Source organism: Rhipicephalus microplus, unplaced genomic scaffold, assembly GCF_043290135.1.
Source record: "Rhipicephalus microplus isolate Deutch F79 unplaced genomic scaffold, USDA_Rmic scaffold_12, whole genome shotgun sequence".
In the NCBI taxonomy this organism is placed as follows: Eukaryota; Metazoa; Arthropoda; class Arachnida; order Ixodida; family Ixodidae; genus Rhipicephalus; species Rhipicephalus microplus.
The window spans coordinates 34,415,137-34,433,150 of record NW_027464585.1 but is presented as its reverse complement, the minus strand read 5'-3'; the positions used below and the strand labels follow the sequence as shown (position 1 = coordinate 34,433,150).

At 44.6% G+C, this 18,014-nt stretch overlaps 2 protein-coding genes across 4 annotated transcripts in view; one reads left to right on the top strand and one right to left on the bottom strand.

The window, feature by feature from the left end:
• The window catches only part of TSG101 (tumor susceptibility gene 101), a 282,331-nt gene extending 266,542 nt beyond the window's left edge, over positions 1-15,789 (top strand). For both annotated transcript variants that reach the window (XM_075882468.1, XM_037418098.2), the window contains 3 exons: positions 623-756; positions 6,800-6,902; positions 14,041-15,789. In XM_075882468.1, the coding sequence (XP_075738583.1) occupies positions 623-756; positions 6,800-6,902; positions 14,041-14,121 (318 nt within the window). In that variant the 3' untranslated portion in view covers positions 14,122-15,789. The remainder of the gene's footprint in view (positions 1-622; positions 757-6,799; positions 6,903-14,040) is intronic.
• The window catches only part of LOC119166761 (uncharacterized), a 50,498-nt gene that overhangs the window by 6,177 nt on the left and 26,307 nt on the right, over positions 1-18,014 (bottom strand). The window contains exon 3 of one of the 2 annotated variants that reach the window (XM_075882475.1): positions 929-6,149. The exons of the other annotated variant lie outside the window; for it this stretch is intronic. Coding sequence (XP_075738590.1) covers positions 6,105-6,149 — 45 coding nt within the window. The 3' untranslated portion in view covers positions 929-6,104. Of the gene's footprint in view, positions 1-928; positions 6,150-18,014 lie in introns of those variants that run through there. 2 annotated transcript variants of the gene reach the window in all.

Genomic DNA, 18,014 nt, shown 5'->3' with positions numbered 1-18,014 from the left:
ATTTTCAGGTTGTTGCTGTAATAGGGACGCTGGTTTTCAGTAGCCTAAAAAGAGTGTCAAAGTACTTGGGAATGCATTGAATATATTACCAATGCCAGTAACTTGAAACAACAGTTTCAGATTTAATATTAACAGTGACGAGTCTACTCAAGTTTGACTGCACACAAAGGCTGAAACTTGTGAAACACTAGCAAAAACTATGAATTTTCTGTCAATATTAATTGCACGCAGTTCATGTAAACATTGACAAATGTTGTCCAGCAAGTCTCACAGCGATTTCTGAAATTTAAGCTGCATACACGGCACAAATTTTGCAAGCCCAGTAAACTGTGTTGACTTGTCGTGATAATGTTTTGCTGTGGTGGAACTGCCTAGTGGATGCTTGGTGACGAGAGCCTTAAAATCAAAGTGAAATATTTCACCCTTTATTCTGGCTCCGGTGTGGGGAGAGTGTTGATAGTACACACATTGGATAGGAAAAAAATGTCCCTTTTGGGGTGCCTCAAAATTTTGTCAATACTTCTTTAAATACTGCCCCCTTACACTGTGGCTTATCTCAGGCATGTAAGTTTAAAAATAAAATAGGTCAACTATGAGTAATGCTTGGGGCATGCTGCCGCAGGCGGAGCTGGAGGCAAACCTGCAGAACCTGCATGAGCGCAATGAAGAGCTGAAGGAGCTCATACGCAAGGTTGAAAATCAAGGAAGCATCAACGTTGATGAGGCAGTCGTCACTACTGCGCCGCTCTACAAGCAGTGAGTGTGGTTGCACTTTGCCTATTTGGAATAACACAGAGCTCTTAATGGAATCCAGATTACGCGACATGCAAAAGCGTCATTTACTGGCCGAGACAGCCCAACGAATGAGTATGAACTGCAGCATGAGAGTTCCCAAGGATGGTGGATTACATCATTTTAAAAAAAGGACAGCGAAGCACTTAATTAGCTAATCTTTATTCTGACTTTTATTGTCACCCCTGTAAAGGCACTTTCAATGCATTTGAGGGATGCAATACTGTCATTACACCTATCCAGGCAAAATATGCACTGCCACAAGATACATCAATAAAACCAGTTAATTGAACATATTGTTGCGTGAAGGCACACGGGAAACTGGGCATTCTAAAATATATTTACACAGCCCTAACGTGCAAGCCAAGATGGAGAACAAGAGTGCGCTCTACACCAAAATCACGTCGTCTTCCTTGGCGCCTATCTCACTGTTTAAGTGGAACATTGTCTCGCAACATAACCCCCAGGTGCTAAAGCACCGTCTCGGGGCTTTCTATGATGTTGCCGAGTGGTAAAGCTTTAGGGGGATACATGAACAATGCCTGTAGACAGCGAAGTGGAGGCGAAGGAAGACTCGAGCACGGCTATCTCGTAGGTCACATTTGTCACCTGGCGCGATTCGTCGTATGGTCCTGAGCAGTTTTTCAGAAAGTCCAATGCGCCTAGTCGGAGTCCACAATAGCACAAGAGAACCCTGAGTAAAGGAAATTTGGTGATGATGTGAGTTGTAACGCTGCCGCTGGTGATCTTGCGATGGTGATCTTGCGCTGCCGCTGGTGATCTTGCGACGAGCAACTTCTCGTGCTTTGCGAGCTCTGGTGATAGCATCACGGGCGTATTCAGTCATCGAGTCGGTGGCTGTCGGAAAAATGGTGTTGAAAGTTAAAGTTGGATCACAACCAAACATGAGATAGAAAGGTGAAATACCAGCTGCATCATGGCGTGAGGAATTATAGGCAAGCGTAATGAACGGCAGTGCAACGTCCCAGACCTGGTGGTTACACGATACGTACATAGCGAGTATATCAGTTAAAGTTCGGTTGAATCGTTCAGTGAGTTCGTTAGTTTGCGGGTGGTAGGCTGTCGTAAATTTATGTCTTGTCTCGCAGGAGCGAAGCAGGTCGTTAATAACTCGGGAAAGGAAATAGCATCCACGATCTGTGAGGAGTTGGCGTGGGGCACCATGATGAAGTGTGAAGTTGTGCCGGGGGAAATCGGCAACGTCCGTTGCACAGCTGGTTGGTAGAGCCTGTGTAATGGCGTATCGGGTTATGTGATTTGTCGCGAAAGCTATCCGCTTATTCCCAGAGGCGGATGCAAGGAAAGGGCCGAGAAGGTCAAGATCAAGTCGAAAAAAGGGATCAAAGGGAACGTCAAGTGGTTGGAGGAACCTGGCAGGAGTCGTGAAAGGTTTTTTCTGGCGTTGACACTGGTTGCATGAGGCGACATAGCTGCGAACCGAGCGATAATGACTGGGCCAGTAAAATCGACGCTGTACACGGTCATACGTCTGAGACAGTCCGAGGTGACCGGCAGTGGGAGCGTCATAGGTTGATCACGCTTGCACGTAAGTGGGAAGGTACCACAAGGAGCAGTTCGTGTCCATCAGGGCAGACGTAATGGTACAGTGTGCCATCCTGAAGCACGAACAATCGAGTAGACAGATTGCGTGCCACAGAATGCAGCTTCTCGATGATGATACGCGATGGCACCACAAAGAGCAGTTTGCACCCATTTGTGATGACATTGTAGTAGTACAAGGTGCCTTCTTTAAGCACAAACAGTCGATTAGACGGTTGGTGCATCAGAGAGTTCAGGTTCTCAATAATTTCACGCAAGACGAAATCTCGGTGCTGTTCCTCATGGATATTGCCTAAAGTGGAGAGAGACAGTACACATGGCTGGTCACCTCGGGTGGGTCCACTGGATTATGAGATAAGCAGTCAGCGTCATGGTGTAAATGGTCAGATTTGTAGGACACCGAGTAGTTATACTCTTAGAGCCGTATTGCCCATCGACCAAGGCGCCCAGTGGAATCCTTCAAGGACGAGAGCCAGCAAAGTGCGTGGTGATCGATAGTGACAGTGAAATGTCGACCATGTAAATAGGGCCAAAATTTTGCTACTGCTCAGACAAGAGCAAAGCATTCCGTTTCGGTGATAGAGTAGTTCCTTTCCCCCTGCGACAAGAGACGGCTGGCATAGGCAATAACGCAGGTGAAGCCGCTTTGATGCTGGACCAAAACAGCACCAGTTTCATGGCCGCTGGCATCGAAGGGGACTTCTGTAGGGGCGGCAACATCGAAATGGGCCAGAACAAGTGGTTTTGTTAGCAATGCGATAAATGTAGAGAACGCTGTAGCCTGCGCAGCGCCTCCTGTGGATGAGACATCTTTTCTCGGTAAGTCTGTGAGAGGATGGGGAACTTCTGCAAAGTTGTTCACAAAACGTCGAAAGATCGAGCACAGACCGAGAAAGCTGAGGACTTCCTTAGTGCAGGTCGGAACAGAGAAGTTACGCACGGCTCGCACTTTATTGGGATCAGGGCGTACACTAGAGGAGTCGACAAGGTGGCCCAACATGGTTAGTTGCTGGCATCCGAAGTGGCACTTTGACGAGTTCAGTTGGATACCGGCATTGCGAAATACAGCCAGGAAAGGCGGTCGAGGTGGGTTTGAAAGATCGGAGAAAAGACGATAACGTCATCAAGGTAACATAGACAAATTGGCCATATGAACGCACGCAAAAGAGATACCGTGATCCGCTCGTAGGTGGCCGGAGCGTTGAATAACCAGAATGGCGTCACATTAAACAGGTAAAGACCATCAGGGGTAACAAAAGCGGTCTTCTCGCGGTCCATGTTGTCGACAGCAATTTGCCAGTACCATGATTTTGGATCAATAGAAAAAAAAAACTTACTGCCATGAAAACATTTTAAGGCATCGTCTATGCACAGTAGCGGGTAGACATCTTTTTTAGTGATCTTGTTCAGATATCGTTAGTCAACACATAATCGCTAAGTGTTGTGCTTTTTGACAACTACAGGGGAAGCCCATGGACTGCATGATGGTTCAATTATGCCTTTGGCGAGCATTTTGTCGACTTCTGCTTGAATTATGTGACGCTCGGTTGAAGATACGCGGTATGGCCGTCGATGGACAGGGGAGGCATCGCCGGTGTCAATGCGGTGCTTTACCGCACTGGTTTGACCTAGTGGACGATCACAAAAGTCAAATACGTCCCAGTATGACTCAAGGATGCGAAGTAGTGCGTCAGTTTGATGCGGCAAAAGGTCTGACGCTATCATTTTTTTAACGTCAGGAGACGGGCTTGCTTACGAAAATCGAGCACGTATTTAACGAGAGTGTCCAGCATCGTTCGAAGACGGAGCTGAGATTACTCATTCGTCAGAGGGAGTCAGCATGGCGAGAGTGATTCCATGCGGGAGCACTTGTGGACACAAAGCAAGGTTGAGCACAGGAATACAGGCGGGGTTTACAGGTAACTGAATAGCAGTGTGTGGTAAAGTAACACTCTGAATCAAGAGAATGGATGTGATGGGTGCGAGCACATAGTCGCCATCGGATACAGGTGGCGAGGGTGTAACGGTGATGCAGGTCACAGTTTGCAGTGACAAACGAACATGCTCAGCAGAGCACATACAAGCTTGCTGTGGACAGGGCGAATAAATCGAACACGGTAGGTAAAATTGCACAATACCGGCTGAACAGTTGATGAGGGCGGAATGAGTGGACGAAAAGTCAAGACCGAGGATCACATCATTGGTGCAGTGAGAGAGAACAGTGAAAAAAATTGAAGTTTGACGGCCGGCAATAGTAAGAGGTGCAGTACAGACGCCAATAACAGCAGCCGTACTACCATCAGCAACACGAACACTGGGTGAAGGGGCTGGAGTATGCACTTTTTGCAAGCGGTCACGAATGTGCAGGCTCATCACAAAAATATGGGCGCCAGTGTCTACCAAGGCTTTAATTGATAAACCGTCCACTTTAACGACGATCAGGTTCTGATTGAACGGGAGTGTCAACAGAGGAATTAAAAGAGCAAGTCGTATCAGCTGCGTCACCTCCAGGAGCTGCAGCCGTTAGTTTTTCGAAGAAAACCACTGGGAAGAGGACGGGGACAGGGAACGAGATGGCGGCGGAGACCGGGAAAGTCTTTGTCGAAGTGAAGGTGAGCGACTGTACTGAATAGTGGTCGTAGTGGTGGGGTCGTGATTAGCTGAGCCATCATGCCGTGGTGGTTCCTGGCCATAGAAATGAGCTGGTGAATGGAGGTTGGAGAAGCTTGGGTTTACCCGATACGGTGAGGTCCACGTGCTTCGGCAATCGTTCACATCGAAAGCAAATCGGCCTTTCAGGCGTCCTCCACGCATTTGGGTCACGGCTACGTGGAGCAGGGCGGCGATAATTCTGAGGGTGACTCGAGGTAGACGAACGGACAGCATTGGGACAGTGCACAGAACAGACCGTGTGAATACCCGCCTTGGCTAGTTCTTGGCGAACAATGGTCTGTATTAGCAATATGGTCGGCTTAGGATCACTCGTTGCCAGTGCTCTCAAAGGTGCGGGAGATAAGGCTTCGATTTCACAGCGTACGATTCTTGTGATGTCACCGAGTGTGAATTGGACAGGGTCGCTACACAGAGATCCTCACAAGTTGACGTCACAGCAGTGTTGGGATGCGCATAAAGTGGTGGGCAATGCGACGGCTTTTAGCCACTTGAAAGCGCTGGCACTCCAAGATAACATCTTGAACGGTGGAACAGCCTTTGCACTCAAGGAAGTTAAATGCATCGTCTGCGATGCCCTTGAGCTTGTGCGCTACCTTGTCAGCTTCAGCCATGGTGCGGTTAACCTTTCTAGCAAAGGGTCAGCACATCTTGTATATACACCAGGTAAGACTCCGTGGACATCTGAATACTTGTGCCAAGTTATTTCCTAGCGGCCTGCTTGCAGCCGGCAGATTGAACAAACGACTTGCCTAATTTGGTCTTGCATACGTCCCATCTTGTGATCGCGTCCACATTGTTATTAAGCCACGCCTTGGTCATTCCTTGCAAATAAAAGATGATGTTTACCAGCATCAAGGTTGGTTCCCACCTGTGACTTTCGCTAACAAGCTCGTAGAGTTTAAGCCACTCATTCACGTCCTTGCCGTTCGTTCCCAAAAAGTTGCCGGGATTGCGGGGTAGAGCAGCCACGAGATAAACAGGGGAGGTCGGTGCTGTTGATGCATTGGGCGCAGCAGTTGAGGAAGGGTCGTAGCCGGTGCACATGTTGGAAACAGCGACTAGGCGTCCGCTGCGTAACTTCGTCGTGCGTTGTAACCCAGCACCTGCACCAAAATGTTGCATGAAGGCACACGGGAAACTAGACATTTTAAGATATATTTACACAGCGCCAATGTGCAAGCCAAGATGGAAAACAAGAGTGCACTCTACACCAAAATCACGTCGTCTTCCTTGGAGCCTATCTCACTGCTTAAGTGGAACATTGTCTCGTAACAATATTACCTCGACATTGATTTATTATGTTTTCTTCAGTTTAAAAGCTTGTTATGCTGGCTTTTATGCTGTGTGTGTTGTAAATGTTGAAACATCATATATTTTACAAGTCAATATTTGCATTGTACCGAAAGTAAAATCCTGCTACTATGAAAGGTTGCATCCGCTTCTTTTTGAATAAAAAAAAATGTTTGCACATGACTTGTTCTGATTTCAAGATAAATTGTGTAGGTTAATTTGGTCATGACAAATATGTAACATGTGATATTTACTATTTGAATTGGATTCAATATTATTCAAACCAAATCACTATTCGCTTAACAAAGCCTAGTCCAACACAGCGCTGTGATTCGTTTGGTTGGGCTAACTCGGTGTGCACCTTCTGGTACTCAGTGTGCACCCTCTGGTACAAGGGACTCCAAGTAGTGGGGATATAGATTTTATTTCTACTTTGCTGTCATGAGGATTTACTGTATTGCAGGCTTGTCAATGCCTTTGCTGAGGAGAATGCTACGGAGGATGCAATCTACTATTTGGGCGAGGCTCTTCGCAAGGGGGTCATCGACCTTGATGTGTTCCTGAAGGTACATGTTTGCCCAGTTTATGGCCACTCGTGATCATTGGCTTGACCACCGTCATTTTCTAGATGTGTCTGATTCCGTGGTCATGTTTCTCTACTATAGTTGCAAAGGATGCGAGTTGGTAATATTTGCACTGTACATTAATCATGCTTTCACATTTATTCTTTAAGGACGAGAGCATTACTTAAGGGGTGGGTGATGAGATATGCAACACGGTGAACACCTTTACATAGTGTATGGCAGATGGGCTTGGGTTACAAGCAAGGTTGTTACAGTCGGGCAGCTGCTCGAAGAAAAAAATACGGTGCCAAGGTGACAGTGCAGACTGTACGGGCGGGTGTCACTCTTTATCAGGTGTCCCCGAAAGTGAAGCCAACTAGGACTAATTTTCTCTTCTTAAACCCTTTCTTTTTCTTTAAGTGCTTAAAGGTGTCATCCGCGCACAAAATATACCTGTAATCGCCCATTTTAAAGGGCAAGGCCTTAGATATCACCGTCATCGTAGATGGCGGCGAGGTCACTCGTTTTCCAGTTTTTTTCAATGGCAGAATGGTAGTGAGGAAAAATGAGAAAAGAAATAGGTTGCAGCATGAAGCTTTGCGGTCAGCTTTCATGCAGCAATCAATTTTGGCGCCGTTCTGTGCAGCTAGGACCCCATGCAATGAATCAAACAATGCCTTGGGACGCAAGAAGCTATAACCGTGACAAGTTCTCGTTGCAAAAGTTCACATTTTCAGTAATGGCCGAGAACGTCAGTCAATGATTCTGACTTGCGTGCGATGCCAACAAGCATCTGACAAGAGCGAAGGCGATGAACGGTGACTAACCACCGGCAACGTCACATCGCAGTGATTTGTGGCTATCTGCTAGGCTGCGCGTGTGGCATGCACTACTGTTTCACGGCCGTAGAAACAGGCTACATTGCTTGAATGAAACCTACGTAGCTCGCTTGTTTTTAGTCGCGTGTTCACTAAGGAACATCAATGCGTTGACAGCAAGCTGGCGATGCTGCGTGCCTATTTCATTAGATGACAACCCAAGCATGCCACGCCTCGTCTTGCAGGACAGTGAGGGCGTTGCGGAGAGTGCGTCTTGCTTTTAAAATGCTTGTCTTCGCCGCGTTTAGTGAACAGACCTGCCACACCCGTGCACAGTCCGGAGGGAAACAAGCAATAACTCACACACGTCCATGCAAGAAACAGTCGGGCAGTGACGGGGTGTATCGAGTAAGCGACGCGCTGAACTTAACAAGTCAGGGGTGATCTTCACCTTGTGGTGGTGCACGCTTCAGTGAAAGTTTCACCGGTGTGTGTCTCTTCATTGGTTGCGTGGTTTAATTCACTCGTAAGCACGCAGTGGGCGTCGCTTCACGATGCGGGAAGGCTTAACTTGTCATCATAGTGGTTAGCACAAATACGCAGAAAATTAGAAATGACCTGGTCGATCCGTGTACGTATTAAGGGCGAGACCATATACAATGAATTACTGATAAAACCACCACTTTTCATGACACTTAGGAGTTAATGGGTTCAATCAGTGGCGTACCAACTCTTTCGCAAGGGGAAGGGGGGAGGGGGCAAGTCTAACTCACTAGTCAGCCGGTGTGTGTGTGTGTGTGTGTGTGTGTGTGTGTGTGTGTGTGTGTGTGTGTGTGTGTGTGTGTGTGTGTGTGTGTGTGTGTGTGTGTGTGTGTGTGTGTGTGTGTGTGTGTGTGTGTGTGTGTGTGTGTGTGTGTACACACACACACGTTAATGCGTTACTCGAAAGTCGCAGGTTTGGTTCCTGTCCATGGCAAGTTATCTTTTCAGCCACTTTTCTGTCTTCGTATTTACATTACGATTCAGTCTAATATCTTCCCCTACACTTTTCTTGGCATTATTGCCTGTTAGATGTCATTAAGATTGTGTAAAAGTCGGAAAAGATGAGCCCTTAAGTGTACACTTCTTTCCTTAATTCACTAATGAGGGTCTCGTACTGGCAGACCTAGTGCCTTGAGGCTGTATATGAGGGACTATAGGTCAGCTGCTCGCTCGTAATAAGTTCACATGCTATGGGACGCCAAACAGGCTCAAAACAGTGTGCCACACTCGCCGCCATGGCTACTGGTGGCGCTGACTGACACTTCCACGTTTAAATTCACATATTTATTTATTTATTTGTTACATACTGCTGACCTGTTTACCAGGTCTTGGGCAGGAATGGGCATACAAAAATGTTTACTACAAAAACATAATTGACATCACACAGCATACTGACAGTGGTTACAATTCAACACTTTTGTATTAATTAAAGAAAAACATTACAACAATGGCATAGCTTTGCTGACTGAAACGTGCTAAAAAAAAATTCCGCCATATCCACGAAGTGAATGATGATGAGTGGGCGAAGCTCCGGAGGTAAACCTGGTAAACCATGAATCCTCTGTACATTTTGCCCACTCGATTTTATTACATCGCTCCCCCTAGCGTACGTCGCCTCACTAAATCGAACGATTGCCTTCAACCAATGACACACGCCATATGTGACATCATTCCTATTTTATAAGATCTCGCGTCTTTCATCAACTACAAGTACCGCTTTCTAGTTTATAACATCTTGCATCTTTTCATCATCAGCTACAAGTACCACCATCTAGTAAACACTACAAGAACTAAACGAGAGGTGGCTACATACAGGAGACGGTACCGCTATCTAGTGAACACTGCAAGAACTAAACTAGAGGTGGCTACATACAGGGGACAGTACCGCCATCTAGTGAACACTGCAAGAACTAAACTAGAGGTGGCTACATACAGGCTACAGGGGACGCACAGCCCACGCCCTAAGGAGCTTCGTCCCTAAAAAATGGAAGCAATGTGTAACTCTGGGCGGCATGACTGTACAAAAAAAAAACTGTTAGTGGTTATTGAGAGCATGTAGAAATAAATCAACTGTTGTACACTGTACAGCAACGGGTGATAGGCAGTTCCACTCACGGGTAGTTCTTGGAAAAAATGAATACCTGAATGTGTCTGTGCGGTTTACGTAATCTAAAACTTTCTTTGAATGATGTGAGCGCACAGCATATTCACTTATTTGTCTATTGTGCACTGTTTTGTTGATACCAATTTTGTTGTGGAAAATGAGGTAAAAAGTTTCAGCCTCTCCATTCTTCTTCTCTCCTGTAGTTTTTCGAGATCTGCTTTAATTAGTAGAAGTGAAGGAGAAGTACGCCAACTATAACAATTAAAAACAAATCGGACAGATTTTCTTTGGACCATTTCCATTTTTTTAATATTGGACTCTGTAAAGGGATCCCACACTGCAGCTCCATATTCTAATACTGGTCTAATGAAAGTTTTGTACGCCAGAAGTTTGATGTGTGGTGTGGCATTCACAAGCCTCCTTCGCAAATAGTCAAGCTTTTTCATTGCCTTTCTTTCAATATTTTCTATGTGTTCATTCCATTTTAAGTCTGATGTGAGTATGAGTCCTAAATATTTGTGTTTAGTGACTTCGGATAACGCATGGCCATTGACGTGATAGGTAAACAGAAGCGGCTGTTTCTTACGCGTAATTCGCATTGCTACAGTTTTTTTATAATTAATTGTCTGCCAATTTTCACACCACATTTGTAGCGTTGCTAGTGCAGTATTTAAAGATTCTTGATCACTGTAACTATAAATTTCCTGATATAGTATACAATCGTCCGTGAAAAGCTTTATTTTTACGGGCAAGTTTAGCACAATATTATTAATAAATAACAGAAAAAACAACGGCCCCGAAATTGACCCTTGAGGCACACCCGATTTCACGGGGGCGGAACTCGAAGTGACACCATCAATGGCAACACATTGGCTCCTCATTAAAAGATAAGCAGTTATCCGTGCAAGTAATTTCTCATTTTTCAGAATTGGTTTGAGCTTAATTAGTAATTTCTGGTGACTCACACGATCGAAAGCTTTCTCAAAATCCAATAATATAACACCTACTTCACCATTCTTATCGATCGCTGCTGCTAGGTCATGAAACGTCTCAATAAGCTGGGTTACCGTAGAATACCCTTTGCGAAAGCCGTGCTGAAGGGGCGCGATTAGGTTATTTCTTTTGACAAACATAGACAAATGTTTGAATATTATATGCTCTAAAATTTTGACACTAGTCCATAGCAAGGAGATAGGCCTAAACGAGGATACAAGCGAATGGTCATCAGTTTTTGGTACTGGAGTGATCTTAGCGTGTTTCCAATCACTCAGAAGTTCAGCGCACAGGAGAGATGATTTAAAGATCAAGCATAGGTATTTGGCATTCCATTCAGCATACCTTATCAGAAAGGCGTTAGGTACAGAGTCAATGCCCAGTGACTTTTTTGGATCGAGATTAAGCAGAAGCGATAAGGCACCCCCTTCAGCTATACAGACGTCATCGATAGGTGGCATGGTGTCATAGGTGATGAAATCAGGGGTAATGTCATTATCATGCGTGTACACCGAACAGAAGTATTCATTCATCGCCCCTGCTATTTCCCTCTTGTCTAATAGATAAGCTTGATACTGGACTTTTTTTGGGTGAAAGATATTGCCAAAACTTATTTGGTGACGTCAAGAGAAAGTTTGTCAAAGCCTCGCTTTGATATTTTTCCTTTGCACTTTTCAATTTGACTTTCAGTGTGTGACACATCTTTGATATATTATCTAGTCCAGGCAATGATGTTCGTTCTATTTGTCGCTTTTTTGCCTTCTTTAGCTTGCGCCCTAGGCGTACAATTTTTTTCGTAATCCAGGGACCAGACCGGTTTAATACCTTGCGTTTGTGAGGAACAAAGTTTTGGATGCATTTAATTACTAGGTCTTTGAAACAGCACCACAATCGCTCAACAGAACATTCACTTTCTTTAGAAAGCATTAGCAAATCGGAATGAGAATTATCAAGAGCGTCTATTATGTCCTCATCACTAGCACGCGAGAATACGGGTACAAAAACGGTCTTTTTATCAGGCATTTTAGCATAGTACAGTTGAAAGCTTAATGACACAACTTAATGGTCCAAAATGCCGTCAAAAATTTCGATTACCGGGCTGTGGTTATATATACCTCTACTAACAAGAAACAGGTCTAAAATTGTGCTAGATTCGTTTTGAATTCGAGTGGGCGTTTTCGTAAGCTGCGTCAAGTCATGAAACAGCAAAACATCAAGAAAAGATACAGATGCAGCAGAGATGGCATGTGGAAATTCATCCGACCAATTTATTATGGTAAAATTAATGTCGCCATCGATTAAGACGTTGCAACTGCTTGTTTTATACTGACACAAAAACTCATTTAATTGTTCCACAAACTCATCACCACAATTGGGCGGACGGTAAAATCCCCCAACGACAACATGTAGCTCATCAAATAACACTTTACCGACAACACATTCCATTCCCTTAATATTGGGTAATCGTGTCACATATAGCGATTCTCAAAACATGATGACAACACTGCCACCACGGGAATCTCTGTCATTACGGTACATTTTGTAGCCTGGTGGCGTTATTTCATCATCACCTATGTCTCGGTGTAGCCACGATTCTGTAATTATTAACATATGCGGTTTGTGGGCTATTATTACACTTTCTAATTCAACGACCTTGTTAATCAAACTATAATCCCGATAAAGAGGCTGGGGGGATACCTGCCATGGTAGCTCAGTGGTACAGCATCGAACCCGTTACTCGAAGGCCGCAGGTTCGGTTCCTGCCCACGGCAAGTTTTCTCACCCACTTTTCTTTCTTCATATTTTCATTACAATTGAGCCTAATATCTTCCACTATACTTTCCTTAGCATTATTGTCTGTCAGATCTCATTAAGACTATATATATATATATATATATATATATATATATATATATATATATATATATATATATATATATATATATATATATATATATATATATATATATATATATATATATATATATATATATATATATATACACATTCATACATACATACATACATACCTACAAGGAAAATCATCAAAGTGTCAATGTTGCCAAAACTTCACTACATTGTAACATAGCCTCATAAGAATTTCATTTTCTCGTAGGAACATGATTGAGTAATTACTATTGTGATGTAAAACTATGCCTTACTTGTTCGTTTCCCCAGCGTGCTGCCAAAAGTGACCACTGTCGAAAGTGGGGGGGCTCGCACCCCTCTTGCCCTCTCGGCTGGCACGCCTATGGGTTCAATTAAATCCATAGTGTTCAAGTTTATTCAGTGATATATTGTGGTCCACTGAATTGAAGGCTTCTCTCTATATCTAGGAACGTGCTTATGATGAATTAATTATTGTTTAATGCACAGTTTGCTGTTTCTGCCACGGACCTTACCACAGCAGCCATACTGTGTTCTTCGAGCCATGTTGAATGAAAGTAGGGATACCCTATTTTGTATCACAACTAATCATTTATTGTTTTTTTTCAACAAGCTTTTTAAAAATAGTGTTCATGCAAGATAGAATCGTTATGAGGTGGTAACTTACTATGTTGTCAGGCCACCTGCCGTTGTCAATTTAAATGGTCATTTTTCGCTCTCTATGGCATGGTGAAAAAAAAATTTGGTGGGCTTCTGGCTCCACAGAACTGCGAATGGCCATTCTGCGCATCGGCAGCGGACCACTAGGCTCGGAGCAGCAGTGGCAGCGACTAGCAGTTCGCATGTCGGTGCCCCAAGATGCAAGGCCAAGCACGCTGCACGCCGATTTTTTTGTTCCCTTAGCTAGGCAGAACTGACCATCAACAGACCGGTGAATCGCCATGTTGATATTTCTCTGGCTAATCGTTCCCAGATATTTCTCTGGCTAATCGTTCCCATCTTGAAAGTGTGCCAAGGGATGTTTTCAGTGGGAAGTTATTGAATTTGGGATGTCCATAGTTGAAAAGTACGCTCCAAAGGAGTCCTGACCACCTTGCCGGCTTCACATTTTAGTCAATCATATCCGAATGTTCGTTGTATTAGAATTCATAGTAAATGGAGCTCAATCAAATAGAAGGGTTAGCATAAGAGCCACAATCGGTATGTAGTATTTGAATGCCTGTTGTAAGTCGATTCGTTGTAATGAGGATATACATAAACAGTCTCAGATTGACTGAGCTCATTGTGCTCATTGCAGCATGTTCGTGAGCTGTCCCGGAAGCAGTTTCTGCTGCGAGCCCTGATGCAGAAGTGCCGGGAAAAGGCCCAGCTCCCATAGTCAACAAATGGCTCGACTGACTCACAGCTTGAAGGCATCAAAGCCCTACCGCACCAAGATGTCTGGTGCTGGGACAGCTTCGCGATTGCAACGTCATCACACCTGTGTGAACTGTAAAGTTTATTCGTGCAGAAAAGCACGAGAGACAGTCTGGTGTTGGTGCCTGCCAACCACAATGCTCTGTATAAGCTCTCGTGTTATTGATGGGCAGAACATAAATTTTCCTAAACTGTATCTGAGTAGATTCAAATGACCTTGTGGTCTTTGGCGTTGCTTCTGAAGCTTCTTTATTTTTTGTGTCGCAGATTTGCTGGTTGGCTACAAATATGTTTACTTAAACTGAAGTTCCGCCTTTGTGCAGATCTTAGAAGAGAGGGGGAAAATGTTGTTTGAAATATAACCTATGGGGGGGGGGGGGGGGGTATCAGTCTCATTCACAAAGCAAAATCCTGGTTTCACAACTGTTTATGTATGTAGTAATCGCAGGTTCGTCTGGCATGAGAATCGCAATGGCATGAATTATGAACTTTAAAAACAATCATATTAAAACAGTTTGTTGGGCAAGTTGGTTCATGTCTTGATAAGGAAAAACCATAGTTCTAATGGAACACGAACCTTACTAAAACAAATCTGTGTCGCCGTGTTTTGCTTCAAGTACTGTTTTCTCATCTTGGAACAATGCTAGCCTAGCGCTATGGCATTAAGTGACAAACAAAGATAAAAGAAAGTACAGTATGTTCGATGTGTCCAAACCAAATGGTTGTACAGAAGTTGTTCAAATGAAAAGGTATAAAACAACACTGTAGGTATAAATAAACACTTTTTTCAAGGTGTACTCTATATATCTAATTATAACGATTGGATCCTATTGGGATTTTTTGTTTACAGTATTCCTGTAGCCATGATGAGACTCTGTCTTCCACAGTGATGTCGAATTCGTCGTCCAAGGTGAAGTGCTTCATTTTCAAATATTTTTTTACAGGGGACCAATGACAGAAATTGCAGGCAATTAATGGTAGCCGGTTTAGCACACTCCGCTGTCAGAAATTGAATAGCTCCTGGCTGTCTCTAATCGCTGAATTTTGAAATTTGAGTGCCATACTGTTCTTGCTTGGCTGCTGCATGAATAGCTTAGCGCTTTTTAATGAAAGCCTCTGCTTTCTCCTGTGCATGTGTACGTCTCACTACGTTTTTCTACAGCAGCTTATGCATCTGTGCGAGTGGTCATGTTGTTATGTTGTTTCATACCTTTTTATTTGAATGCTCCTCGTACTGCCTATGCAGAATTGATGACTGCAGTGCCATATTTTCGTCTGGTAATCTTCGTGCATGGCAGTGCATATGTCAACAATATGTGTCACCTCAATTCTTTGAAACTTTCTGCTGTGTAACAGTGCCACCACTCTATTTTGCAAGAAGACTCCAGAATCTTCACAAGCATTGACAGCAAGTATTTCTTTTTATTTATTGTTACAGCAAAGTTTTTTTTATCTGTAATTTTACCAAAGTCCTTGTTGCTTAAGTGATTACAACACGAGCATTACGAGACTCTTTTAGCACAATCCAGTGCCTCTGTATAAGGCACCATGGTAAATGTATGATATGAATGGTTCGTTTTTAATGTGGCTTGTTTTCACTTTGTAGTAATAAATCTTCCTTGAAATTAAATCGTGTAAATGTTTGAAGTTGATCGTATTGGGAAGGCAGCTGCAGTGAGGCAATGGGTCTTACACGGGCCATTGAGGTTTTATGGCCACAGAAAGTACCCAAGTACACACATTGATTGACACACCTTTTACACTATATTTTAAGGGGCTGTATTGCTCATGTGTATACTTGCTGACTCTTATCAGAAGATACGAATGTGCTGGCAGACTTCATGCCGACAGGAACACGGCCGTCTGCAGTATTAGTAGTGGCCGAGCCGTCTGGTATTGCCTGAACAAAAGCCTTGGAGATGGAGTGATTTCACAACTTTACCCCTATATCAAGGACGCATGCACTGTGTTATCATCAAAAAAATGTGAATTGTAGTGCTCATTATTGTTCCTAGTACAGACAATATCTTTCCTTTATATTGAAATACCACGGTTCAGATGATGCTTTATTCAAGCAACAGCAAGATAGCGCCGATGATGAAGAGGAACGGGACGAAGACTGATGATGGTTATTGAGAAATGAGGAAGATGACGTCCAATGAATTCTTACACTAATTTCCCCCGTCGACAGAAGCGGCCAGCCGGGCCGCGAATTACGCTGTGGAACGCATACGATAGAGCTTGAGACACAAAACGTGCACGATCTCTGTCCCGCGGCAGCGTTGGTCAAATGGGGCGTGAACAGGTGTGACAAGGTAGTTCACTGGTGAGGTCTGTCCGCCAACATTGTAGGGGCCAAGATAGCGTGACTCAAGCTTCTGGCATAAGCCAGGCACTCGCGCAGGAGTTCACAGAAGTACATCGTCGCCAAGGCGGTAGAGAACGACGCGGTGAGTGGCATCGTAATGATGCTTGCAATCTTCTTGGCTAGCTTCGGTGTTTACACGGGCAAGACGACGGCATTGAGCAACACGAGACAGAAACTGGTCGCAAACGAATGGTGAAGAGTTGATGGGGCCAGAAAAGAATGAAACCTCGAGTGGTGATGTCGGTTGGCGTCCGTATACTAGGAAAAATGAAGATTAGCCTGTGGTTCGTTCAACTGACGTATTATATGCATACGTGACAAAGGGAAGTATGGCATCCCAATTGCGATGGTCCGGTCGGATATACATGGACAGCATGTCACAAAGCGTGCGATGAAATCTTTCCGCTAAGCCATTGGTTTGCGAGTGGTAGCTAGATGTTGTTTTATGAACTGTTCTTGATGCTTGAAGAACTTCACTGAGCGTGCTTGAAAGAAATGCCTTGCCTCGGTCGCTCAAAAGAACACGAGGGGCTCCGTGACGTAGGTAAATAGCATTCAACAAGAAAGTTGCTACTTCCGAAGCAGTTCCTGAAGTGATCGAGGCCGTTTCAGCGTACCGGGTGAAGTGATCAACCGCGGTGACGATCCATCTCTTGCCGTCTGATGTAGTTGGGAGGGGCCCGAAGAGGTCAATTCCGATGACAGAGAACGGCTCTGGTGGACAAGGAAGTGGTTGTAGGGTAGGGTCCCGACTGGAGCCGTAGTGGGCCGCTTGCGGTATTGGCAAAGTGCGCACGAGGCAATATATTTAGCTACCGTCGTGGAGAGACCTGGCCAGAAGAATCGACTGCGGATGCGCTCGTATGTTTTGTAGTATCCCAGGCGTTCTGACGTCGGGTCGTTGTGGGAAGCGCGTAGAACTTCAGTGCATAGTGCGCGTGGTACGACGGAAACCCATCGGTGGGCTTCCGGGTGGAAAATGTATCGATATTGCAAATCGTCCTCCAACTTGAATAGTCGGTGTTGTTTCCGGAGCCTGGCATTAGGGGAAGATGAAGCGCCAGTAAGCCGACCGATGATGCCAATGCAATAAGAATCTGCTCGCTGGTGAGTGGTAAGTACTGACGGATGGGTGGATGAAGGTAGGGAAGAAATGGATGATATCGATGAGGCGTCCTCCGTATAGCCAATTTGACAAGGGGATGTGACGTGCGCCGAAGACTGCGGCAAAGGGCATCGTGACAAAGTGTCGCCATCTTGGTGTTGTCTTCCAGTCTTGTAGATGACGTCAAAGTCATAAGATTGTAATCGGAGAATCCAGCGGCCAAGTCGTCCCGACAAGTTTTTGATTGTGGACAGGCAGCAAAGAGCATGGTGGTCTGTCACAACAGTAAAATGTCAACCATGTAGATACGGATGAAATTTTTGAATGGACCGGACAACAGCCAAGCACTCTTGTTCGGTTATCGTGTACCTCTTCTCTCCAG